A 25,291-nucleotide genomic window follows, 5' to 3' on the forward strand; every position below is an offset into this window, starting at 1 on the left:
AATACGTGCAAACAATTCATGTTTTTCTTTCAACAAAGTTTGCATATGTAAAGAGTACAAACAACATGGCAAGTACCTTGCACTTAGGATCTTTTAGTTCTGTCGGATTCAAAAGCTTTCCGCAGTTCTCACATTGATCCCCTCGTGCAGAAGCATAGCCACAGCCTTGAGTCGGGCATGTCCCCTCCACAAGCCTGTCCGCTAAGAACCGTTCGCATGTGTCACAGTAAAGCTGAATTACAGTACTAATTCAAGTTAAAATAGAATACAGAAACACTTCTTCAAAACATAACTCAATTGCAATGCATGAAGATAAACGTGTATGCAAAGATTCACCGACTAAACCAAGAAAATGTGAAATAATTGACACAGTCCAGTGACTGCTACGTTGCTACCTGCTGCATTGTGTTCTCTGTAAGCCAATCATTCTCCAACAGTTTCTTAAAAATAGCTTGGCATACTTCTGTTTGCTCTGGTGACGATGTACGCCCAAATTTATCAAAGCTTATGTTAAACCACTCATAAACGTCTCTATGAATTGCATGATATCTACATACAACAATTTGAAATAAGATAAGAGTAAATCAAACACAAAAAATAGAGTTTAAATTTACAAAATTACATAAACTTCACTGAAAAAATTTACTTGTCACAGATTTCTTGGGGGCTACACTTCTCTTCCAAAGCTTTGGTCTCCGTTGCCGTGCCGTACTCATCAGTTCCGCATATGTATAAGGTATTGTATCCCCGGAGACGGCAGTAGCGTGCGTAGACATCGGCACTCAATACACCTGCCCAACAAAACAGAGCAAAACAAAGCAAAACAAAAAAATTTCAGGAGTCTGTTTGGTTCGCAAGGATATTAGAAGGAAAATATAATTAATGAAATGATACATACAGCCGATGATATTGCCGAGATGAGGGACATTATTGACATAAGGCAAGGCACTTGTGATAAGGATGTTTCGCTTGCCAGGGATGGGTAGCTTGGCGACCTTCTGGTCCCCCTTGGAGTTAGCTTTGAGGTCTCCCATGTCCGGCTCTCAACTTCAATGGCTGGCCAGAACCAGGAGCTTAAAAAACTGCAACCCAAGATAAACATAAAATTAAGACTTCTTTTTTTGTACTATTTTCTTATCAGATTTTTTTAGTTTTCAAACAGGGCATACTGCATACTGTATTTGTTACACATTCTACCGATTGACCGAACGGAAAAGCACCTTTAAAAGCACTTCTATGAAATCTGAGAATCTAGAGACACTAAAAATTTATAAAAAGCAAGCACCCAACAATAACAACAACAATAAACCCTTGTCCCACTAAGTGGATCCGGCTATATGAATCCTAAAACGCCACTGCTCGAAATGAATCCTAAAAAGCAAGCACCCAAAAGAACGAAAAAGAGCAGAACTTTGAAACAAAAGGGAAACACTTTTGGTTTTCGAGCTTCGTAGATGCATGAAATTCCCAGTTGCAATCACAGAGTGTCAGAAACATTCAAAAAACAAAAAACAAAAAAGGAAATCAAAACAAAGCAATACTTCAACACCCAATCAAATAATGCATGCAAATAAAAATAGCCCAAATACCAATAAATTTACTCCGATTTTTATCTACATGGAAAACCCTAGTCCGAAATTATACATACATACATACATATATATATATATATATCCAGATAAAAAGTAAAATTCACATGAAAAAAAAAAACTGGATAAAAGAAAGCAAGAGCGAAGAGAAATTGGCTTACCCAGTTGTCCGTACGGTTGCGTTGCGGCTGCGAGAGAGCGAGTGAAACGGGAGCTGCGGCTGAGACAAAGTTTGGTTTAGGTAAGTGTCAAATTTCCACAAAGGTTTTGCTTATTGAATTCTTTTGTTGTGCCAATTTTACCCTTATAAGTGCGCAATTGAAAGTGGACCGAAACGACACACCTCTCGCATGGACAGGGCCACAGAAAAACCTGGTAGAGAAAGAATTGTGGTTCAAAGGAAAATCACGAAACTTAAGTGCTGTTATGGTATTTCTGTACTTTAAAAAAAAATATTTTTGTTGTACGGTAAGAATTAAGTTCATTTTTGTTGCTTGATGTTTTCAGTTTTTTTTTTCATCAAAAACTATGAAAATAAGATGTTTTTAAGTGTTTACCAAACATCTTTTTAAGCTCAGTTTTTTTATACCCATTTTTTATAAAAGAATCTCAGTACCAAACCAGTACTTACACGGGTGGTCTAATAGTTATGCACGAATTTCATACCCGTATTACACATACACATTTTAGGTTCGATTCATGATATTGGTGAATAAAGAAGATTGAAATGCATTTACGACTCTTTCTAACCCTTAAAAAATAAACTGCAATGACAAAGTCACCATATGATTCCTTTTTTTTTTTTAAAGGAAAATCATGGGTGAATGTGGTTCAATCTTTGCTTCAAATTCATTTAATCGAGTGATTTGGTTGATAACAATTATCGAGCTAGAACAGCCTTTACACACTAGAAGTCCTCTTGTAAATTCCCCTGTTTTTACGCAGAAGCTAATCAACATTTCAGTTGCTTGTATTCCTAGGAATTGGAAATTCCCATAGAAGTCAATGGCATTTTCTTATGCAACTTTTAAAACTTCTTGTGTTTTCTTTTCTTGTAGGCTACAAAGCCAAACCAGTATAGAACTGTGTCATTTTGGTGGCTGGTTTGGTGGCTTTTGTCATATTTTTGCCTATGAAGCCGAAACAACTAATAATCAACGGTCAGTTTGGTTCGGTTTTGACCAACACCACATTTGAAACCAAACAAAACCAATCCCTTGTTAATCAGTTTGGTTCGGTCGGTTAAACCTGTTACAACACATCAATACAAGGCAAGTGGCTAATAGCTTAGTGGGTTCTCCCTTCACTTCACATTGGAGGGTTTTCGATGTTAATCCGGTATCACTTAGGCAACAAGTTGCTTCATCTGCTAGCTTGCGTTTCCCTCAACAATATCCTTGTGTGTTTGTGCTTTGCTTTATCTTTCTCCTTCCGTCATTACTTTTTTTTGCATCTGGAAGTGGTGGTCTCAGAGTAGAGAGTTCAAAGCCAGTGACAAATTTCGTAACACAACTTTCTGTCGTGTTAAAACATCGAACGCGCAGTTGCATTGGTTCGCTTTGAGAGAGTTGGGGGAATCGCAATGAACGAATACTAGATAATATCATAATAATCATACGAACAACGATAGCCTTCCGTGAAAATAGTAGTTCACTCGGAAAAATGCGCGAGGAACAGAAGAGTACATAATCCGTAAACACTCACAAACGAACACAAGGAATACCATACGACTTATCCCTGTGTAGAATCAATACTTAAACACCACAACTCACGTTCACATTCCAGCAGCAGACTTAGAGACTTGCTTCAGAGCATTAGCAATCTCATCAGCTTTTGCTTCCTCGCTTACGTAGGCGACCAAAGGGCTCTCGTGAGGAACAATGTCTTCTCTGAGATAGCTTCCTGATGTTCTTAGCAGCTCTTCCGAACCCTTTGCCACCACCCCTTTCATGATTATTGTCTTATGAGTTCCAGATATCATTTCTTCATAATCGGTGTCTCCACTTTCTCCAAGGAACACGTACATGTTGGCGACATTCAATCTCCAACGAACAAAAAGGTACCTAAAAAACCAGGTATAAAAAATGCATGAATCTCGATTTCTAGTATTATAGACACAATAGAACTATCCAATTTAAAAAACTGTCAGCTTGTAGAGGACCTTGTGCGCCAAGTTCTAGATATCAACAATACCTGAGTGCCTGCGCTCGAGAAGCAAGGAGAGGAACAATTTGCATTCTCGTTGAGCTCCTGGAGTACATTGGATGGCAGCGCAGTCCCCGCATCCTGAGTTTCTGCCTCAAATCATCAACTTTCCTTGCCTGCAGAAGCATACATTTTGAATTTAATCAAACGAAATGAACCGAATAATTTCTAAATTGCCATCACTCTAGTTTAGAAAGTTCATCTACCTTACTAGGATCCTTTATGAAGAATGAGATGCAATGTGCGTTGCTTGATTTTAAGTCTTCTTGAATGTGGCTGGAAGAAGCAGAATTTCCTTCGCCTTCAGGGGCATTCAACAGCTTCAAAATTGTTTTCTTTAGACCCTCACAACCCCAACGGTAGTCAATATGTGATGCATAATCTGGATCTGGGGAAAGTCTTCCGCCGCCTTCTGTATAAGTACCAGGGTAGTAAACTTCACTTCCACTGCTACAAACCAACGCGTCAAATTCGTTTGCCTGTATCTTCCCTGATGCCAAAAACTCTACAGTTTCTAACATTGGCATAGCCGTTAATAGAGCAAACCCTGTGACCCTAGCACTTTGAGAGTCTAATCTGACAGCCTTAAATATTTCTTGAACTACCTGAATCATCTTCTTTTTAGGATCTCCAGAGCTTTCGTAGCAATCAAGCGCTATAACAATCAATTTCCGTCTCCTCCTTAACATGGGATATTTACTTGACACATTATCCAGCGGCTTATTTCCGCCATCTTGATCTTTTGGACCGGAATCTGGTTTCTTGATCTTGCTTAGGACACGTTTCACTTGATCTTGCACATCGTGGTCACCAGCGGCAGCAGTCACATCAAAAGATCCGTTCAATGAAGCTTTATCCCCATCAACTGAGAGCCTAAGAGACATATCTTGCACATCCTTAAGAGAATCATTGAGAGACTCATCAGCAGCCATATCATCCTCTGGGGTGTCAGTTTGCCATTGTGGATGTCTCATGCGGCAGCCTGCAACCCTAGTCAAGTAAGTCCGGCAATGTTCAGGCCATGAGTAGAGGTGTATATTCTTCCAGCCATTCTTTCTACATTCACTCCATAAATTCTTCTCCGATAACAACTTAAGAAGTGCACCAGCAATCGACTGCTGATCATGAGGGTCCACAAGCAAACCATTATTCAGCGCCTGAAATGCACAACGTGAAAAGTAACTCGATCATTACAATTGAAATCACTCTCTACTTTCTGTTAGCTCGCAACCTTTTGAATTTCCAGTTAACAGAAGTAGAAAATGAAAATCCACAACTATCTGAATAAATTCACTTCACAACATCTCAAAAGTAACAGATGTATGGAGCACAATCATTGAGTAAAAGATGTAATCTATACCCGATGTATATCAACCGGTCCACCGTTTTTTGTAGCTACCATTGGAAGCCCATGTGCTGCTGCCTAAATCATAGGAAAAAAAAGGTGTATTAAATCGAAAGTCTCACTTTCTGGAGGAAGTAAAGATCGCTTCTAAAGAAAGAAACTAGAAAAAACTAACCTCAATCAAGGTTAGCCCAAAAGGCTCCACTAATGCTGGATTGATGAAAACTCCCTGTCATAATTGAACCCCTTAGCACATAATCTTTGTTAAACAAAAAATTGCTATCTTGAAACTGTGATCATCAAATGAACCTTTGTTTTTGCCGTGAGACGGTATATATCTGGAACATCTGATTGCCTGTGATGCTTTGGATATGCCACTTGCCCATAGAGGTCATACTTATCAATTAGTTTCAAAACTGTCGTAAGAACACTAGCATTTCCGGTAGACATCTCATCTATGCAGTCCCTATTCCCCATTATCAGTGTCTGTTTAAACCATTTTATTAGTATTTAATCCAAATATTTAATTGCACTGTGTAATGGTAAAATTGAACTTTTGTACAAACCCACTTACAAGATTAGCGAGCTCTCTAAGAGGACCGCATTCCCCAAAGGCTTTTAAAAGAGTGGTTAAGTTCTTCTTCGGATCTGGTCTTGACAAAGCCAAGATCATTGGCTTGTGAGGATTTGCAAGGAACCGCATCACCTGCCAAAGTTTGTTGAATATGAGGACAGCAAGCTGGTTAACGTTTAAGTGCACAAACATATGATGGCACAAAGGCACTCACTTCTGACCATATCGTTGGAATTGCTTTCGGGGAAGACCCATCAGTACCACCAAGTTGGTTAAGTTCGCCATCAACCTCAGGTGTATCTTCTTGAACCACAACATTACTGAAGTCCATGCCAGGAGGTATAACCTACATGAAGAATGCACTTAGTTCGCAAAAGAAACATGTGCATTGCTATCATTTACGCAAATTCTCTATTCCTTTTCTAATTGACCAACACTCAGAAAGATCCTTGGTAAGGCAATGCTAGGTATTTAAAAAAACAAAGACAATCATAACTCGTTAGGAATAAAGCCACTAGCTTACCACCATCCTTGGCATGTAACGGCCATGGCAATTTACTCCTCGCCTAGCACGAGCACGCAAAACTTTCTCAAGCTTGACATCAAACCCATCGTAAAGCCCCCATTGCTCTTCGCTCTCTTGTTTTGTACTCGTAATAACTAGTTCTGCAGCATCAAGGGAAAGTTCTTCTGCTTCAATCCTCCTCATAATTTTATATGTAGAATTGATGTCCTCCTTTGATTGGCGTCCCTGCTTAAGAAGCTGTTCAAGCTTGTTTCTTCCAAGTGAGTGCCCAGTTAAAACCATTGGGACATTCAAAGCACCAGAAAGAAGAGCAGCACTATCCCCTGCATCTGCGTAGTGGCCATGAATTACATACGGCCAGACAGGCTGTCCTTTACCAATCTGTTCTCCCAAAACTTTGGACATGTTAAGAATGTGAGCTAGAGCACCATCTACAAATTCTTGAATATATGGCCAGAGTACTTCTTTGCTGAGGTATTGATCACGAGGACCGAAAGGAATTCTGATAATATACGCTCCACTGCTTTCTCCCAGATCACCATCACCATCTTCAGGACCTGCAGTTAGCATCTCTGTTGGCTCACCATAGCTCCAATCAACATCAGGACATGACACTTGGCGCGTAAAGAGATCTACCCTATAAACCCCAGGCATCCTCGCAAGTGCTCGGGAAAGCTCTACCACATATTTGACCTGATAATGTGTTCATAAAGCCATGAAACATAGATGCAAACGCAATTAACGGTATAAAAAAAACGAATTTAGCCTTATTTCCACAGACTAGAAAAATGTTATGACCACCAAATACCTGTCCACCTGTATCAGAGTCTCGACCGAGCTCCATGTTTTCTCCCCGGACCAAACCATGCAAACTGTTGATGAAGAAAAGTTTCAATTAGTGAAAGATTGTATTACAAATTGTAATGGCTGCACAAAGTAAATAGACGATAAACCAGAAACTAAATGATAATTGATGTGTAACGTAAAGAATTATACCTGATAAGAACAATGTAAAGCTTCTTTTCCTTCTTATCGTCTGACCATACTTCCAAGTTCGAAATATTACGCTGGAACCTTTTCCTTGGCGTATCACCTAGTTGCATCTCCCCCAAACCATCCCCTTTCTCTCCTTCGGACAAGTCCTCCGACATGTCTTCAGTTGCATCCCTACGTCCTTGTTCCCGCTCCCATCTGCGGTTTGCCAACCGCTGATGTTCCTCCACCTCCAACTACAAGAGCCATGCAAGTATGAGCTATCGACTTCTCCAAAACTAAAGTGATGGCATTGACAATGTGAGCAGATCACCATCGATCATGAGTTACAAATGGAATTGCCCTTTAAAATTGTACCAACAAAATAATCACCATGACAAATTAACCATTTCAAGACGACACCAAGCCAACAAGACTTCACGCTTTGCGAGAGTCAAGGAAACATTTGTCATAAGCAGTTTTACCTTCGCTTTGTAAAGGAATTGTTTCCACGACTCGAACTCGTAAGAGTAACATTTCCGTTACTCCAAGGCTCGCCCTCTTCAAACTAACCACCTCAAACAACCTAATTGCCACTAATACCAGAATCTAGTCATTTTCACTTGCAAGTCGAAAGCATCACTCACTCGCGAGTTGGATACCTAATTATTCTGGTTGGCTATTGTGAGTACTTTTTCAGTGTACCAAGAACATCGCCATAAAATAATATAATATGACAGTGTTTCGTAACACAATTATTCCCAAATATTCTAAGATCACACACATTTTTATAGAATATCGTCGTGCATAAATAAAATAAAACAAACCTAATCAAAATATCCTCAAAATATAGAAAAATAATTAATAATTAAACACACACGTTGCATTAAACCATTAATTTCTTTCTTATACAAATCAAAGGAGGAGGAAGGGGATTAACAACAAGAACCTGTTTCTTCTTACGGGTAAGGTGCCAAATGCGCCAGCACATATTCTCGAGCCTGGAGCCCCGTTCCCGCGTGTTGCGGGTCGCAACAACCTTGATCCACGTCCGGTAAAGGTCCGACTCATCGACCCCCGTCACCACCTCCTCCACGAAGTACTTGGTCGGATTGAAATGTCCTCTATCTCTCAGATTCTCCGGCACCGGCTTCTGCTCCTCAATGGCGGAGGCGCCGCTGTCCAGTATCGCCTCCAAGTACCCATTAATCCACTCGTTTCCGGCCATTTTCTCGTAAAATGTATTCGATTTGTTTTAATTTACAACTTTCAAAGAGAAAATATGATTGGGTTTCTAAAAACGAAAGCAGAGGAGTCCCATGACATGCAGATATTCTCTTGGTTCTTCTGTGCGTCTTGATATTTTCTCGGACTTCCTATTCTGTGTGACTTTCTCGGGAAACAAACAGAAAATGTTGTGCTGTGTGAAAATAACTCGGCATCAGAGAAGCCTTTTGGGAGTTTGGGATTTGGAATTTGGGATTTGTGAGGAGTTTCGGTTGAGTTTGGAGAGCCCGCGAGAGTGAGAGAGAGAGAGAGAATCGAGAGAGATGGATGCGGAGAGAGAGACACATGGCGTGGAATGGTGGGTCCGGAATGGTGACACGTGTATAGAGATACTGAGGCTCACGAGTGGTCTGCTTCGCACACGTGTCCCCGTGATGGTTGGTTGAGTCACTCCTTTCAAGGTCATCCGCTTCCCAATGCGAAATGACCGCATTGCTTTTCTTCGCCCGAGAGATTTGGAACCAGCTGCCCCGATCGGCTTTCCTCCACGGGAGGGAAGGAGATTTTAAATTTTTTTATTTTTTATTTTTTCAAAAATTTATTTCCAATTTCTTTTCTACAATGATACTTTTTTCACATAATTATATAAGAAAAATTAACGAAAAGTTTAAAAAAATAATAATGAAAAATAACAAATAAAAATGTAGTGAATACTACTATAGAAAGTTAAAAGTATGATTTTTTGTTAAAAGTGAACAATATCTGAGTGTTTCGTTAAAACTCCAAATTATATAATGGTACTTATTTTTGTTTATACGTGAGGAATTTGATTAAGCTACATAACCCAACAAATGATCACAATAATTAAAATCAAACTCATTATCGATGTTGTTGAACTTGAAATTTCTTGCGTATGCGTAAATAAATTTCACTATAATGTAGTACTGATGAAATTGGAAAACAACAAAGTCTGCACTATGAGTGTAGAGAATATTTTTATTTATTTATACAAAGTCATATATTTATACTAAAAGAGTGAGAACTATAGTTAAACAACACAATGAGCTAGTTATTGATAAATTTCTGTCGAATTTGCAATACAATATTTGAATTTAAGCTACCTCACTTACAAGTGAGAAATAATACCACTGAAATATAGCATTAAGTGACAGTTCAAGCTTTAAAGTTAAAAATAACTTTAGATGAGGATGATAATGAAAAAAATAAATAAGCCCAAAAAAGAGCTAACTACATTTGACCTTCAAATTTGAGGTGATTGTCAAAATGGTGATGAATTTCCAATTTTCTCAAATTGCATTTTGAGGTTTTGAAATTGTATCATTTTACACATTTTGTCTTTTTGAATGTATAAGCATGCATTATTTGACGAGTTTTATTTTATTTTATTTTTTGTCAATGTGTTGCAAGTGTGAATTACATGCTAGCCATGTAAGGATCTCAAGTTCACCATGCCATGAATTTAATGAATTAGCGTAAAAAAAAATCATACAAAGGCACAAACTAATATAAGTGTAAGAGATACTTTGAGATGGCACAAACTGATATAATTATAAGAGATACTTTGAGATGCAACGAGAGAAAATTGAAACTTTGTGGTCCTATTTTGAAATTACTTATACTGTGCATTTGATGTAGAAGTATGTGGCAGGAAAAGAAAAACTCTTCCACCTAGTGGTAACCACTATCAACCAACTTTATATCTGCAAAAACTTTAGCTTAAATTGTTCAATCCTTTTTCAAACTGCAGGTAAATAATTATACTACCTTCCCAAACTCCCCACATTATTTGTAGCACGACCACAAACTGAATGATCAGCATTCAAACAAATATAGTTGGCAATGCATGCACATCCAGACACACTAGCATGTATTTCATTTTTGCCTTCCTTATCAACCATACTATTACATACAACAAATTCATCATCATGTGATGTTCCGATCCACTAAAACAATGACATGTGTTAAAAAAAATTACACATATAATTGATTTACTACAACGGAACATCACGGTAACGTTAAATTCGTTTCATATAATTCCAACTCGCAGACACTAAAACTAATCACTTAAATAAAGTTGTGTTTACCAACTAAATTACTGAAAGAATTGAGCCTATCAGTATCAAATGGTCCTCTATCAGATGTTTATGTACGTAACTTGTTCGTAAGTAAGGAAAACGAAACTCTTTTTAGAGGGTGCTTAATTCGTTCATGTGTTGGTGAGAGTCATTCTCTCTGACTGAGAGCTTTTCTATTAAACCCCACCCCCAAATAAATGTAATTTCTTAATTTTTCCCTAGAGTTTTATAAAAGTTTACAATTTGGTCCCTTACTATTCTACCCAATCCAGATCTATTTTACAGATTTTCTCTCAAAATCTCTCCACTCACTGTTTGCCACATGGCAAACACTCCCCTATCTTCTCTCTTTCTCCCCGGGGTCTCTTAACTCACTCTTCTCTCTCACACTCTCATCTCACTGTCGAATCTCTCTCTCAACTCACCCACCATCTTCACTCCAGCGAGACACGCACATCTACACACCCCAAAACATCCCAACAACAACGACAGCACCATCACCATCACCGTGCTAACTTTCTCTCCCCCTCGCCTCTGTGCAACAAAGAGAATTTAGCAAACTTATCCGGCAAACCCGTGGCCTTCGAGGCGTTTTCCGGCCACCACTCGTTGTGAAACATGTACCAATCTCTTCCCCTATCTCATATCTTCAATGTTAAGGGTAAATCGTAGGTTAAAATGGTGTGATGCTGTCGACAGGAGCACATGAGCCCTCAAGCCCAAAACCCATTAAGCCAAGGCCTTTGGGCCGAGAAATCTAGGGCATTTGGCATGCTAAACCTTTAGCCCAAGACCAAAGGGCTTCAGCCCGTAAGCCTTAAACCCAAACCCAGTTATCTTAAAACCCCTAAAACTAGGCCTTGGGTCTGGCTTTCAAGCCCAAAGCCCTTTGACCCACAACCTAGGGCCTTCGACCCACTAAGCCAACCTAATCAAACCTTTGGGTCAGACTATCAAGCCCAGACCCATTGAACCTAAACCATAGCCCATTGAACCGGTCCAACCCAAAACCTTTGATTGGCCCATGATCAATTGACCCAACCTGTTGACTTTGACTTCGATCGGTTAATGATCAACGTCGACTTTTGTTGACTTTTTTTTTCAGGTTTCGTTCGGGACCCCTCCTAGACTAATTTCGACATCCTGGACTTGTTTTTAATGTCCGTTTACCCAAATTCAATCGTTTGAATAGAGCTTTATTAATTGAACACTTTATGTGCTTAAGTGCAATTATTAGCGACAATTCCGTTATTCCTATTTTGTACGGCTCTTCGACGACTAAATATATGTGAGTGGACCCCTTCTAAAATGCATGTTTTAATTATAGAAATGTATACATGAAAAACATGATTTAATGATTACGTTTTATGAAATGTTTTATGAGATATTATGCTTACTACAAATATTTTGGAATATCATGTTCTATCGAACTTATGTTCTTTGTAGTATATATGATGGATGACTATATACTATTTAGAACATGCTTTTACAACACTTCTTTATAGTATATATGATGGATGACTATATGCTATGAAGATGATTTTGAGATATATATATGTATTTATGTTGGAAAGACTATATTCAATATTTTTGTGCGTATTTAGTGGTCACTGTTTTGCCTTGGCTTTGGCCGGGTGTAGGTTGGTGCCTGTTTGGCAAATGATACTTATATTGGCTACGACCGGGTGTAGGTAGGTGCATGTTTGGCAAAGGATATTTATACTGGCTTCGACCGGGCGTAGGTTGGTGCCTGTTTGGCAAATGAAGTGTTCTGAAAGAAGTGTTCTAAATGAAGAGTTCTCTATGCCTTTGGGCGATACTGATACCACTAGTTAGCACCTTATATATATGATATGCTTATTGAAAGATTTTTATGGCATGCTAGGGTTTTTGGAAAACGTATTACATATTATACTACTGATGTTTTTATGAAACTTTAGGGTTTAATATGTTGATAACTATTTCAATATTATGTATATATCAACTTGGTCCACTAATGTTTGTTTTGCGCCCCCTCAGGACATAGGAAAGAGGATTACGACCCACATTACGAGGCCTTTCCCTACCAGTGATATTGTGCCATCATCTATGCTTGACATCATTGTAATAACACCTTATGTTGTATTTTGAATTAGATGTATGCTATGAACATGTCATGCATTATCAATGTGTTTTCATTGTTGGCAGTTGAATATTATTTATATCATTATCTTCACGCAGAAATGAATAGTCACATCCTATTATCTTGCTACATTTCATAAATGAAATGTATACGCATGATTTACATGTTCTCAGCATGTGCATTCATTAAATGGCTTGCATCACCTTCGGGTGTCGGCCAGGACGTGACCATTTCGATGTCCCTTGGATATCGGGATCGGGGCGTGTCATTTTCTCATAGCTTATGTGAGGGTTTTCCAGTTCAATTTTCCGTGCAATGCCCTTAGCTATAGCCATGGTTGATAGCCGTCTCTTCCTTTTTCTTTTTGTTTTTCCTTTCCTTACTTTCTCTTACTGTTGTCCCTCTGCTATCCATCCCAACCACCCCACAAGCCATTGATCTTACTCGACTATGTCCTCAAATTCTTTTTCTTTTCTCTAATTATTGGTATCCCTCCATTTTCACGTCCCTTGTCTATCCTTTGCATTTCTGATCACTCTTTTCACCCGCACCAATTTCATACCAAATTGGTTTGCAATCACTTTTAACTATAATCTGTTGCAGTCCATTGGGAAGGTGTGTAGAGTTATGGTGTTCACACCAGCTCAAGTATTTGCACCACCACTTTCTTTCAGTCTGCCTTTGTTGGCAATGTCGCTTGTGGGATTCCCACTAGCTTATGCAGCGATCAGAAAGGTATTCCTTGCTAGGTGATGGAGTCCCCTCCTTCCATCTTTGAGGAGGTGTTTGCTTGGATTTCTGACGTTCAAATTTGTGGATGTAAATTTCCACCTTCTTCTTCTTGGACAAAATTGCACCTATAAAACAATTAACACCTTAGGTCAAGGCCAAGAACCTCACGCGCCCACGATGAATTAGGGGGACTTTGGCCAAAGAACCTCTGATGCCAAAGTTAGAATTTAAAGAGTTTTTGGGAGTTTTGCAAGAGTATGAGAGGTCCCTTTTGGAAAAGAGAATAGAGCTTTTATAGGGGAGTGTGGCCGGCCTTTAAGTGTTTTTTGGGGTGTTATTTGGTGATTCAATTAGCAATTAATATATTAATTTGGTATAAATATATTAATTGGCTAATTATCATAATAAAAAAATGTTTTGGGAGGTTATGTAATGATTTCCTTGTAGAGGATATGGAGTAAAGATGGATGAGATAAATTTGAACTTGTTACTTATTTTGGGCACTCTTGACTCGGTTGATGGATGATTCTCCACTGCTCGCGTGTAGGAAACCCGGTGTGTCTCGAGGGCAATTTTGTCTTCTTCACCTAAAAATCCACATGTCGCTTCTTGATTATTTTTTGCTCCACAAATGCCCCCACACCTGCTGGGCTGCTCGTAGGAAAGGGCAGCAAGTGTAGAGATCTTTTCGCTTTAGGACTACTTCATATTTTGATGTAGATTCCCTCTTTAATATGAAATTAGATCATTCTAGGAAAGGGAAATAAATTTCTCTCAAAGCCTATTTAAGCCCACCTTAAGTGGGTTGTTAAATCAACTTTGGATAGCGATTTATTCAACCCTACAAGAGAGGGAAGGCTCAGAGGATATTTGTCCCCCTCCCCTAGCAATCTTCTACACTTGCCCATGCAAAGGACCATCTTTCGTTACTTTCTTCGTCTTCTCCGCGTCGCACCGATGTAAGGAAAACTTAATTCTCCTTGTCTTCTTCTTGGGAGGTGCTGCCACGGGGCAACCATCGGGGTGGTGCGGCACATCGGCTGGCAGGGGCCAGGAGTCGGCTTGATTGAAGCCAAAGATTAACTCGGCATAGGTCGAGGAAGTGGCGTGGCAGGGGCAACGGTTTAGGCTGCCATGTCTGGGCTGCTTGCCAAAAATAAGGAAACTGTTTGAGTTTGATTTCTCAGCTGCCAAAGATGGAGCAATCAAGGATAAAGCTACCAAGATCGGAGCTGCTGAAGATGAAGTATCGGATGAGTGAACTATTAAGTGCAAAAGTGGCTGATGCCCCTAACCATTTGTTGCCTAGTCGATCTTCAAGCATTCGATCTTTTAAGCTATGTGGCCTTCTCGCACTGGAGAGCTTACCCAGATGGGTGTTGGGGAATTACTTTACCCTCTCGCATTGGAGAGCAATTAGTTTACCTTCTCGCGCTGGAGAGCAATTAGTTTACCCTCTCACACTGAAGAGCAATTAGTTTATCCTCTCACACTGGAGAGCGGACCTATATGGGTGTCGGGGAATTGGTTTACCCTATCTCATTGGAGAGCAATTAGTTTATCCTCTCGCATTGGAGAGCAGACCCATATGGGTGTCGAGGAATTAGTTTACCCTCTCGCACTGGAGAACAATTAGTTTATCCTCTCGCACTGGAGAGCATGGAAATCATTGTCGTGAGTGCAGCTGAGAAAAGTTGGACTGCTGGGACAACCGAAATAGTCCTTAGCATGCCCCCGGTTCTTGGTAGTTGGGCTGGTGTGTCATTCTGGTACTCGTCTGCCCTGGACGCGCTATTAGGCTGAGCTGCTGTGTTTATCGAAGTAGAAGTTATCTTTATATCTGACAATCTATGTAGGGTAGTCATGTCTGCTCGATCTTGTCATTGAAAAATAACTCACTTATGTTGGTCATGTATCATCGGAGCGCCTTATCAATAGCTTCGTTGCGCAGGAAATTGCGCAATCGATTGGTCATGAGCCTTTCTACTTCTTTCTGAATTTGCCTTTGTTGGGGGTGGTAGAGCTCTCGGCTGCCCTGGTTTTGACCTGCTGGTCTAGGCTGCTCTTTCATATGCTCGGCTCATCTATGTTGTGGCAGGGTGCATGTGGTCCACTTCTGGCAAACGAGGGAATTCTTCTCATACTGCCGGTAGAACTTGAGCCAGATTGAATGATTGCTTTTCTCTGTCCATCGTGTTGCCTGCTCCGATGTTATGTGGAGTATACTCCTTGCGGGCCTAACCGCGAATGAATGCTTTACCTGGAAAGCTGCACATGTTGACTATTAGATTATGGCCTTAACCGTGAGTGTATACTTATCCTCGGGCCTAGTTCAGAGTGCACGCTCCTCCGCGCGCTAAGACGGGAGTATACGCTATCTCGGGGGCCTAATCGGGAATGCACACTGCATGAATGCTTGGCTCGTGGCTGCTTGTCTGGACACTGCTGGAAAGGTTTGTCTGCCCTTATCCTATTTCAGGACACTTCGTCCGGGGCACATTGGATCTCGATGCGTTGCAAAAGTTGATTCATCAAGGTCGTCTGTTGTGCAAGGGTGCTTGCCAACTCTATGACTTATCCAGACAAGTGTTGTTCACCATTTAGATTGGAAGAGCTGGAAAGAAATGTGCCTCATTGAGCAGTGGAAGTGTGGTAGGCTTCGGGCGCAAGATTTGAATTGGGAAATGTCAAATCCACGGAGAAACGTGGTGGAAATGCCCCCGGCTTGATGTTAGGTCCGGATGGTTGAGATAGTCTTGGGTTGACTTGGGCTACTTTGAAGGCCACAGGGGCAGGTTGGGCTGCGGGAATAGGCTGGGCCACGGGAGTGGGTTGTTCGACGGGAGCAGGCTGGGCTGCATAAGTAGGTTGGGCCACAAGAGTGGGCTGCTCGGCGGGAACAGGCTGGGCCACGAGAGTGGGCTGCTTGGCATGTGGTGCTTGCGAATACGAGATTTGGGCTTGGCTTGGCAACGCATTGGGCTCGTGTTGGGCATGAAGTGACATGACTCGGGCCGTGGCTTTAGTGGTGTGGGCCTTGGATAACACGGCTTGGGCAGTGGTGGTGGAGCCATAGACCTTGCCATGGGTGATTGCCGTGGTGGCCACCACGGTGGTTGCCATGGTGGAGCCTTGTGGTGGTGGTGCCGCTCCCCCTAAGATCGCATTTAGTCTCGTGGATCGCCGCAGTCTCTTTTCTTGAATATTGGAATTTTCACTTGTGGAATTTTCTAAATTTATAGCCATTGTATTTCTCTTTTACGTTTTATCAAAGAATCTTTGCAAATAAAAAATTCTAATAATAAGAACGTACGAAAAATACAAGTGGACTAGAAAATAGAGAAAATAGAGAAAAAAACCTTTTTGCACGAGAGTCTTCTATGAGTATGAATCTCAACTCTCAATGAAAGTACCAATTTGTGGATACAAATTTCCGCATTCTTCTTCTTGGACAAAATTGCACCTACAAAACAATTAACACCTTAGGTCAAGGCCAAGAGCCTCACGCGCCCACGATGAATTGGGGGGGGGACTTTAGTCGAAGAACCTCCGATGCCAAAGTTAGAATTTAGAGAGAAAAATATTTGGAAAGTTTTTGGGAGTTTTGCAAGAGTGTGAGAGGTCCCTTTTGGAGAAGAGAATGGGGCTTTTATAGGGGAGTGTGGCCGGCCTTTAAGTGTTTTTTGAGGTGTTATTTGGTGATTCAATTAGCAATTAATATATTAATTAGGTATAAATATATTAATTGACTAATTATCATAATAAAGGAAATGTTTTGGGAGGTTATGTAATGATTTCCTTGTAGAGGATATGGAGTAAAGATGGATGAGATAAATTTGAACTTGTTACCTATTTTGGGCACTCTTGACTCGGTTGATGGATGATTCTCCACTGCTCGCATGTAGGAAACCATGTGTGTCTCGAGGGCAATTTTGTCTTCTTCACCTAAAAATCCATGTGTTGCCTCTTGATTATTTTTGGCTCCACAGAATTCGTGAGGGTGAGTTATCCGTGCTGATCCTGAGGTGTTGCGGCAGCGGTAGTAGCATAAATCTAGGGTTTTCTTTCATTTTGTACTGTTTTTGAGCCTCTTCTGTTTAGACTCTTGGTGTTTTGTTTGGAAGGTCCATTTTTCCTTTGTGCACTTGGTTTGGGGCTTTGTTGTGTAAATTTTATGTTGGTAATGAGTGTAGAATGATCTATTACTCGACCAAAGTTTTGGTTTCACAAGAAATGAGTATCTATTACTCGCAGAGATCGATAACAATCACATTAATTTCGATGCCTTTTAGTACTAGTGAAATTAATCATAAGATTAATGAAACCAAAAGAAATAAAAGCTATAATTTGCCAAAAACATTTATGTAACAAGAATTCGGCTTACTCAAAGTTGGTGGAACACTTCCATTAATTCCCCATTCGCAGCCTTAAACTAAAGCCTTGCATGTTTCAACAGTCTCAAGTACAAAATTACAACTATGCTTAATTAAAATGATGTACGTGGAAGTCTTGTTTGAACCACTTATATTGTGTGCATTGCTTGTTTAATTTGATGAGTTCATAGAAAACACCAAAGAGCTCCACGAACCTTGGTACATCATTTTACTCATGTTGGCCTAAAATCCTCCCACGTAGCAAATTGATGTTCGGTGGCCTTTCAGCTGGCCTGAACGCAACATGCAACAAGCTCTGTGCATGCATAACAATCCCCACGTAGCAAATTGAAATTCGGTGGCCCTTCAGCTGGCCTAAACGCAACATGCAACAAGCTCTGTGCATGCATAACAATCCCCACGTAGCAAATTGATGTTCGGTGGCCTTTCAGCTTGCCTAAACGTGCGGCAAACATGCAACAAGCTATGTGCATGAATAACACCTAGCTCGCATTCAGTGCTTATAAAACGAACCCAAAACAACTGCAAAAACGCTCACACAGAAATTAACTGAAGCAGAAAAATGGGGAAGGCGAAGCAGTTAGCAAAGGTACTAGGATCACTAGAGGGTTTCACAACCAAAGAGAATTGGGACAGGTTCTTCATCGCCATCCAAGACGGCAACTATGCCTTCGAGTGGTACGAGGACTGGCCTGAGCTCCAAGGCCCACTGCTGTCCAATCTCCCAAAGCCCGAGTCCCAAACCCTACCGCTGCAATTACTCGTGCCCGGTTGCGGTACTTCCCACCTGTCTGAGCACCTCTATGATGCCGGATTTAAGGCCATCACCAACATTGACCTATCTGAGGTCGCCATTTCGGACATGCTGCGCCGCAATGCGCGTATACGCCCTGGTATGAAGTGGCAAGTCATGGACGTCACTGCCATGCAGGTACTACTATAATTAATCACAATCCATTAATCGACTCGAAACTGGAAGCAAATAAAGAGCTAGCGAGTTTGTCCTAATTAATTCAGTGCTAATTATTGTTTAATCATGGCTTAATTTCAATGCAGTTCGAGGATGAGAGCTTTGACGTTGTTGTTGATAAAGGCGGCTTAGATGCTTTGATGGACCCAGAGTTTGGCGTGCAGATGGGCAATCAATTTTTACAAGAGGTGTCCTGTAGAACTTCGTAATACTGTATTTGCATGGCGTCGCGTGTGTACGTATTTGCAGAGAGATTTTTAATGTACTTGCAAATCCGAACACAAGCTGGTGCACAACACGTTATAATATAACGTCATAGCATAAGACGTTTATAATATAACTTATTATATAATTGTAGAATATCACTTCATTTGTATTATGATACTTGATGTACCGTGCTACGAAGAACATCTCACATATGCATGCATGGCAATTAACATATATATTTCTCCTCACACAAAGTTTCCTATTTGGATGAAATGATCACCTGAACCGTTAATTTTTTTTTTCTCACTAAGTAATACTAATTAGTCTTGGGAACAGCCTCTCCATAAATGGGGGTAAGGCTAGCCGACATTCACCTCTTCCAGACCCTGCGTAAAGCGGGAGCCTTGTGCACTGGGTTCGACATTTTTTAAGTAATACTAATTAGTGGTTGGTTTCTCATAAAGATTTTTTTTTTCTTCCAGGTTAACAGGGTTCTAAAGTTTGGGGGCAAATTTATTTGCTTTACTTGGGCGTGGTCTGATGTTCTAGGTGCGTAATGTCAAGCTTTATAACTTCCTATTCATTCTTCATGGTGTAGGCAATTGAGTAAGGACACCTTGTTTAAGGAAACACCTAACATTTCACAATAGAGAGATTTTTCAATGTGCTCGAAACACGTAGTGGTATGCCACGTGTCCTTATACAAGTGGAGATATCTTGTGTTAAAAAGTAATAACATAAAAATAAAATTTATCACCACTTATATAATAACACGTGATGTACCATTTGTATAACGATCATATGGAAAAATTTCTCTTCACACATGTATATAAATCACGTGATGTACAATAGGAGAAAATTCGAGTTCTATAATATTTATTCTGAGTTGATATACAGCAAATGACCAATAATTTGAAAGAGGAAAATTAAACTAGATAGGTCCAACATTGTTTTTTAATTCGGAGGGTCCGACAATCAATAGAATTTACCAAACGTTATAAGAATCAAACTGAAGGTGTGGTTCACACATGTATATAAATCAAACTCGTCTGAACCAGTGTGGATGACCTTAGAACTTATTGTCGGAGTCGAACAATACCATGTTCCACTACTTACTCCCTTTGGATCAGTGCCAAAACTTTATACAAGGTCAATTGGGTCGGCAACATGTCACGTAGATGTACAAATTTTGCTTACTTAATCTGTCTATATCTTTGGAGATGCTCGTGTCTTGGATTACGGATAATATACATGTACGTATAGTGCTTGTCTATCACCTGCTATATACATATCTCCAGGTTCGCTTTTCTCCACCTTCCGCTTTGGTTGGAAAGTGGGCTTTCATGCCATTCCTCTGAACCTGTCTACCAAGCCTCAGGGCCATAACCTTCAAACCTTTATGATGGTGGCTGAAAAAGAGATCCCTACTGCTCTGCATCAAATTGCAATATCATCACTCAAAACTGCTTCTCATGAAAATCAGGTACAATATAATTATTTATTTTAATAAGGGTATATTTTTTATTTATAATATTTAGATGTCTTGATGTCTTAATTAATTTTTCTTAGACTTAAAAAAAAACACGTGACATCTTTGATTTAGCCAAAATAAAAAATTGACTATATAGGGTATTCATTAGTGAGTACGTATTATCTGTCTAAAAATGTGACTACCAGTAGAATTTGAGAAATCTTCAATACAGACATTATTTTTACACATCATTTTCTCCTTCTGCATACTCCTGATGATTTATGTTCATCTATTCTTCTTTAATCTATTTAATTTATTTAACCTAACGTCTACAAATAAGTACACTTGAAGAAAAAAACGTGTGGGGAAATTATTTCTCTAAAACTATTAGCATGACTTTCATTTTTTAACGTGAGATTCACTCACACTGTATATAGTATGTGGATTGATGACACAAAATAGTTTTATTTTTAAAATAAATTTTATTTTGGACCAATCATTATTTCTCATAAGCTTTGGTTTGTGATTTTAGGGCTGTAGCTTCCAGCTTGAAGCTTTTGAAACTGAGAACCGAATTCGTAGAGAATGCTCCACTTCTGTAACTACTGGTTCTGACGTGCTCTGCGCGCTTGAAGATCAATGGAGTGGCAGGGTCCGTAATTAAGTAGAATAATAAGGTGGATTTACCATCATGGATATGAATATATTTCCTCTATGTAATGAATAAGGTCTCTCTTTTATTTTGTGTGTTATGTGGTGGATGTACCATCAGAATTCCTTTGTTAAGGAGGAATAAAAAGTATATATATGCACTAGTTTTGTTTCTTATGTAATTTGTTGTTCTCTTTCCTTTATGAAACATAGTACTTCGATACGAGACTCACTGACTATAAATTGGCTCGAAACAGAGTTTGCCCTGGGTTCGGCTTATTCAAGTTCTACGCTTGAAAGAAACAAGCCAAGCTTAATTTAAGTTGTTTAAGAAACAAATCAAATTTAGGGCTGGTTTGGTATTATTGTGCTTTGAAAAAAACTGCTTCTACTGTGATGTGAGAATAAGCTTATTTTTTGCTACTTCACGTTTTCAGCTTTTTTTCATCCAAAATTGTGAAAATAAGTTGTTTTTAAGTGTGTATCAAACACATTTTTGAGCTCAACTTTTTTTGAAATTCACTTTCTATAAAAGCACCTCAGCACCAAACCAGTACTTAAATATTGATATCTTTGGTTATGCCTTTTCATTCAAACTAGGATTGGTCGTACAATCTTTGACACATCAAGATAAGTTAAAAGGAAAGAGATCATCTTCGGATCTCTTCCACCAAAGCTCGCGGATTAAGTGATCGGAGTCCTTGAAATTTGATCAAACGGCTAAAAACAGAGGGCCATTTTAAAAGTTATAATAACTTTAGTCATTGAATCAAATTTCAAAGACTCGGATCACTTTATCCGCTGACTTTGGTGGAAAAGATCAGGAGAGGATCTCTTTCCAATTTAAAATTAAATTTAAATGAATGTCACATAATGCCATTTGGGGGCACAATACTATTCATAAAGCCACTAAGTTCCTCCCTAAACTTGTATAATTGACGTCCGGTTTCTCTCTTAAACCTTTTATTAAGAAAAAAAAAATAAGTATGCCAGTACACCAACACACAACTCAAAAAATGGAAAAATAAAACTCATTGGCCATGTCAAAACTTGTATGATACGAGTTCATTGTCGTAAAAATAGAGAGCATATTCTTATATCATCGGCATAGACCACACAACTTAAGAATTCATCATTATGATGATATCCCATGACAATCACAAAACATGTGAAAAAAAATACACATATTCGTATAAAGTTCTACACTTATCATGTATTGTCCTTTATCCATACCTTAAAGGCTGGACTAGAACTTCCCCAAGTCATTGTCCCTGAATAGGCAAAAATAGTGGAGATTCACGAAGAAGTATTGCGCTATGTACCTATGAGTGGTATTATTGGATTGATCATTTGGTGGGAAATATTCTTCATTTTAGATATCATCATTTGTATGGCAAAAGCAAATAGGTTTCCATAATAATAAATCGATAGTAAGAATAGCATTACTTGCATGAACGATGCGTGTAATTTCTTATCCTACTATAGTACTACTCATCTATTTCGCTTCAACCAAATGACCTTTTTCCCTTTAGACCATCTCTGACACACCCCGACCGAGATCGAGGCATGTTGGCCGTCACGTGAGAGTGACGTAGCCATGTGCACAGTGCGGAAACGATAAGAATAAGAAATATACGAATAAATAAAAACCGAAAGCTACTAATGTGCACTAATAAGCAGAAAGTGTTAGGAGTGAGATACAAAGATAAATACTCCTAATCAGAGCATAGAAAGTCTAGGTGCAGTCCAGTAGGACAAGTACTAGTTATACAGTACCAGAAGATATCCTACAATTATATTATGTCAGAACCACCGAGATCGTCATACGCCACCAACAACAAGTCTACCTAAAACCTGGAGGGGTGAAAAACAGAAAACGTGAGTGGGCAAAAACAAAAGTTTTGAGAACACATTTAACTTTCAAATGCTCTAACCCCTCGCCATAAAACATGTATAATTTTTCCTACAAATAGAATATAAACATATATATATATATATATATATATATATATATATACAGTGGCGGAGCCAAGATCTTACATCACGGGGGGCCTTTCACAAATATGAAACTTTATTTTTTAATGCCTAAAATACGAGATAGATTGGTTGTATTTCGATTTATTTATCTAAACTCAGAAAAATATCATACCGCATCAACCATTAGGTTAATATGCAAGATAGAGGTAGATTATACTCATACCGCATCAACCATATAGTCACATAATCCAACTAATATTTAAGAGCAGATGGACTAGAAGTTCAAGCCAACAAAGAAAAATATTAGTCAACATTCTTAGAGTAAGTGATAAATCCTGACAATTAGATTCAATTACCACAGTCAAAAACTTCGACCTAAATTAATCTCGTCCCCCCAAAGATGACCGTGAAGTAATTAACAAGTTGAAGAAACTACATCATTATAACTAGAATAAGAGAATCCCAAATCCATGAATTTCAAGATTGCAACTAAATTTACCAGAAATAAAAGGAGGTTATGTTATATCTTATACATAGAAATGGGAAAAAAAAATTGCAGGATAGGCCCATGACTACGCTTGTCCTTTAGTGGCTCTGCCATTGTGTATATATATATATCAATTCAAATAATGCTTCACATATTCATAATTATAAGTATGCCATGCCAAGATATAAACAGAATAAGTAACTCAGGTGAAAATAAATTCGTGGAAAATAACATATTAGCCGGAACCCCTGCAGAAGTCTATACGGCTGAATTCATAGCTCATTAGTCAATCTAGCCGGAGTCACTACATGTGACCTATATGGCGCTACACTGCACACAAGTCGGAACCACTGAAAGGGTCTGTACGACAGGACTGTGTGTAATATAACTATACTCCTTACTACATTCTCATTATAACTGTGTGATAAATCGCTAGTCACCTACGAGTCGGAACCACATATAATGGTCTGTACGACAAGACTGTGCACTTAAATTGGATCAAATGTGAGCATATGGTGCGGGATGTGACATTATATACAGGCCTGTGCCATATCTCTGGCTAATCACTAACACCGGGTGCAAGTTTATGAGCTCAATGTTTCTCAATTAATCATAACCATTCAATACACATTCACAATTCATAAACTCACTTGGAACTTACCTGAGCGCCCACAACACTAAGTCACATTTATGCATACAATTTTAACTCATGGTTTAAGCATAAATCAATAGGCATGACATTTTCAAAGCATAACTCATTTAAATGCATTTTCTGGGAAAATATCAAGCATATACGTATATACTTAAAACCAAAAGCCCATTAACTGGTATGTCGAAGGGTCGTAGCCTCCGAATTGCCCTTGACTGCGCTCGTCCTCGGGATAAGTCTCTTCTATATGCGAAACAATTGACGACGTCAGAATATTCCGTCAACTTTGACGGAATATTCTATATTCTTCTTGACGGAATATTCTATCTTCTTCTCCGGTTAGCTTCGCCGGTTGTCGTCGCCGTTCACCGGAAACTATTTTGGGACCTAAAATTCACGGAAATTTACTGGGGAACCTTCGATAATCTGGTCAAACTTCAAATGCATCGATCTTGACTTCCCGACGTCCAAATCATGCCATTTTTCTTCTCCGAGCTTCGTGGAGAGGTCCTTAAGCTCCCTATAACCTTGAAATCTCCCAAAAACTCCACATCCACGTGCGCATGAACAATACCTCCATTCGGGGTTCTTGGTTCTCACAATCCCGAAGCTTCCACGTCCTAAAAATGGTATGGATGGGTTCGTGACGATGAGATGAAGATGATGATGGTGTCTACAAGCTCGATCTGTGAAGAAATGGGTGGTTTCGAAGGTTGTCCGTACAAGTTGTACTGAAGTGGAAGAAGATCTGAGAGATAGAGAAGGGAAAAGGTCAACGGGTGGTGTGTGTGTGTGAGTGTGTGGTCCAGTTTTGGGTCACTAATCACCACAAAAAATTACTAACTTTTAGTTCTAAAAACTTAGGAACTAACCCATTTAATTTAAACCCAAACTTAAACCACAACACCACATAAACATGCTCAATGTCCAAGGGCAATTTAGGCATTTCATGCCATCGATAACAATAATTCAGGGCGGGCTGTGACAATCTCCAACCCTTGGGTTAAAACCTAAAATTTGTAGCCCAAAAAATTTAGATTTTAACCCATAAATAGTTTTTCTCCTCAAACCCTTTTGGGTTAAATTTTTAGCCCGAG

The 25,291-nt window shown here is 39.4% G+C and overlaps 4 protein-coding genes across 6 annotated transcripts in view; 1 reads left to right on the top strand and 3 right to left on the bottom strand.

The window, feature by feature from the left end:
• The window catches only part of LOC103443445 (probable methionine--tRNA ligase), a 67,311-nt gene extending 65,334 nt beyond the window's left edge, over nucleotides 1–1,977 (bottom strand). For all 3 annotated transcript variants that reach the window (XM_070819824.1, XM_008382298.4, XM_008382297.4), the window contains exons 1-5: nucleotides 1,751–1,977; nucleotides 899–1,082; nucleotides 647–791; nucleotides 396–549; nucleotides 77–232 (exon numbers count right to left, since the gene is read on the bottom strand). In XM_070819824.1, the coding sequence (XP_070675925.1) occupies nucleotides 77–232; nucleotides 396–549; nucleotides 647–791; nucleotides 899–1,034 (591 nt within the window). In that variant the 5' untranslated portion in view covers nucleotides 1,035–1,082; nucleotides 1,751–1,977. The remainder of the gene's footprint in view (nucleotides 1–76; nucleotides 233–395; nucleotides 550–646; nucleotides 792–898; nucleotides 1,083–1,750) is intronic.
• A 1,189-nt stretch (nucleotides 1,978–3,166) lies between these two features.
• Nucleotides 3,167–8,720, bottom strand: LOC103443444 (probable sucrose-phosphate synthase 2). The gene is made up of 12 exons (XM_008382294.4): nucleotides 8,161–8,720; nucleotides 7,236–7,468; nucleotides 7,048–7,111; nucleotides 6,237–6,932; nucleotides 5,928–6,059; nucleotides 5,714–5,845; nucleotides 5,449–5,625; nucleotides 5,315–5,368; nucleotides 5,155–5,217; nucleotides 4,001–4,951; nucleotides 3,783–3,910; nucleotides 3,167–3,652 (listed from the first exon to the last, which is right to left on the bottom strand). The coding sequence occupies exons 1-12, from the start codon at nucleotides 8,437–8,439 to the stop codon at nucleotides 3,364–3,366; spliced, it is 3,198 nt and encodes a 1,065-aa protein (XP_008380516.1). The 5' UTR covers nucleotides 8,440–8,720; the 3' UTR covers nucleotides 3,167–3,363.
• A 7,299-nt stretch (nucleotides 8,721–16,019) lies between these two features.
• Nucleotides 16,020–16,511, bottom strand: LOC139195391 (non-classical arabinogalactan protein 31-like). Its single transcript, XM_070820917.1, has one exon. The coding sequence runs from the start codon at nucleotides 16,509–16,511 to the stop codon at nucleotides 16,020–16,022; it is 492 nt and encodes a 163-aa protein (XP_070677018.1).
• A 1,827-nt stretch (nucleotides 16,512–18,338) lies between these two features.
• LOC103443552 (uncharacterized) lies at nucleotides 18,339–21,094 on the top strand. The gene is made up of 5 exons (XM_008382427.3): nucleotides 18,339–18,713; nucleotides 18,839–18,940; nucleotides 19,442–19,508; nucleotides 20,258–20,442; nucleotides 20,963–21,094. The coding sequence occupies exons 1-5, from the start codon at nucleotides 18,345–18,347 to the stop codon at nucleotides 21,092–21,094; spliced, it is 855 nt and encodes a 284-aa protein (XP_008380649.1). The 5' UTR covers nucleotides 18,339–18,344.
• The last annotated feature ends 4,197 nt before the right edge of the window (nucleotides 21,095–25,291 follow it).

This window comes from Malus domestica, chromosome 04 (assembly GCF_042453785.1).
Source record: "Malus domestica chromosome 04, GDT2T_hap1".
NCBI classification, from domain to species: Eukaryota; Viridiplantae; Streptophyta; class Magnoliopsida; order Rosales; family Rosaceae; genus Malus; species Malus domestica.

Bases quoted from the DNA above. Each gene is read 5' to 3' on its own strand.
- LOC103443552 (XM_008382427.3), top strand. From the start codon at position 18,345: ATGGGGAAGGCGAAGCAGTTAGCAAAGGTACTAGGATCACTAGAGGGT. The intron at 18,714-18,838 runs GTACTACTATAA...ATTTCAATGCAG, and splicing joins TGGACGTCACTGCCATGCAG to TTCGAGGATGAGAGCTTTGA. The intron at 20,443-20,962 runs GTACAATATAAT...TTGTGATTTTAG, and splicing joins CTGCTTCTCATGAAAATCAG to GGCTGTAGCTTCCAGCTTGA.
- LOC139195391 (XM_070820917.1), bottom strand. From the start codon at position 16,511: ATGGCAACCACCGTGGTGGCCACCACGGCAATCACCCATGGCAAGGTC.
- LOC103443444 (XM_008382294.4), bottom strand. From the start codon at position 8,439: ATGGCCGGAAACGAGTGGATTAATGGGTACTTGGAGGCGATACTGGAC. The intron at 7,112-7,235 runs GTATAATTCTTT...CTTCATCAACAG, and splicing joins CTTTACATTGTTCTTATCAG to TTTGCATGGTTTGGTCCGGG. The intron at 5,369-5,448 runs GTTCATTTGATG...CAATTATGACAG, and splicing joins GTCTCACGGCAAAAACAAAG to GGAGTTTTCATCAATCCAGC.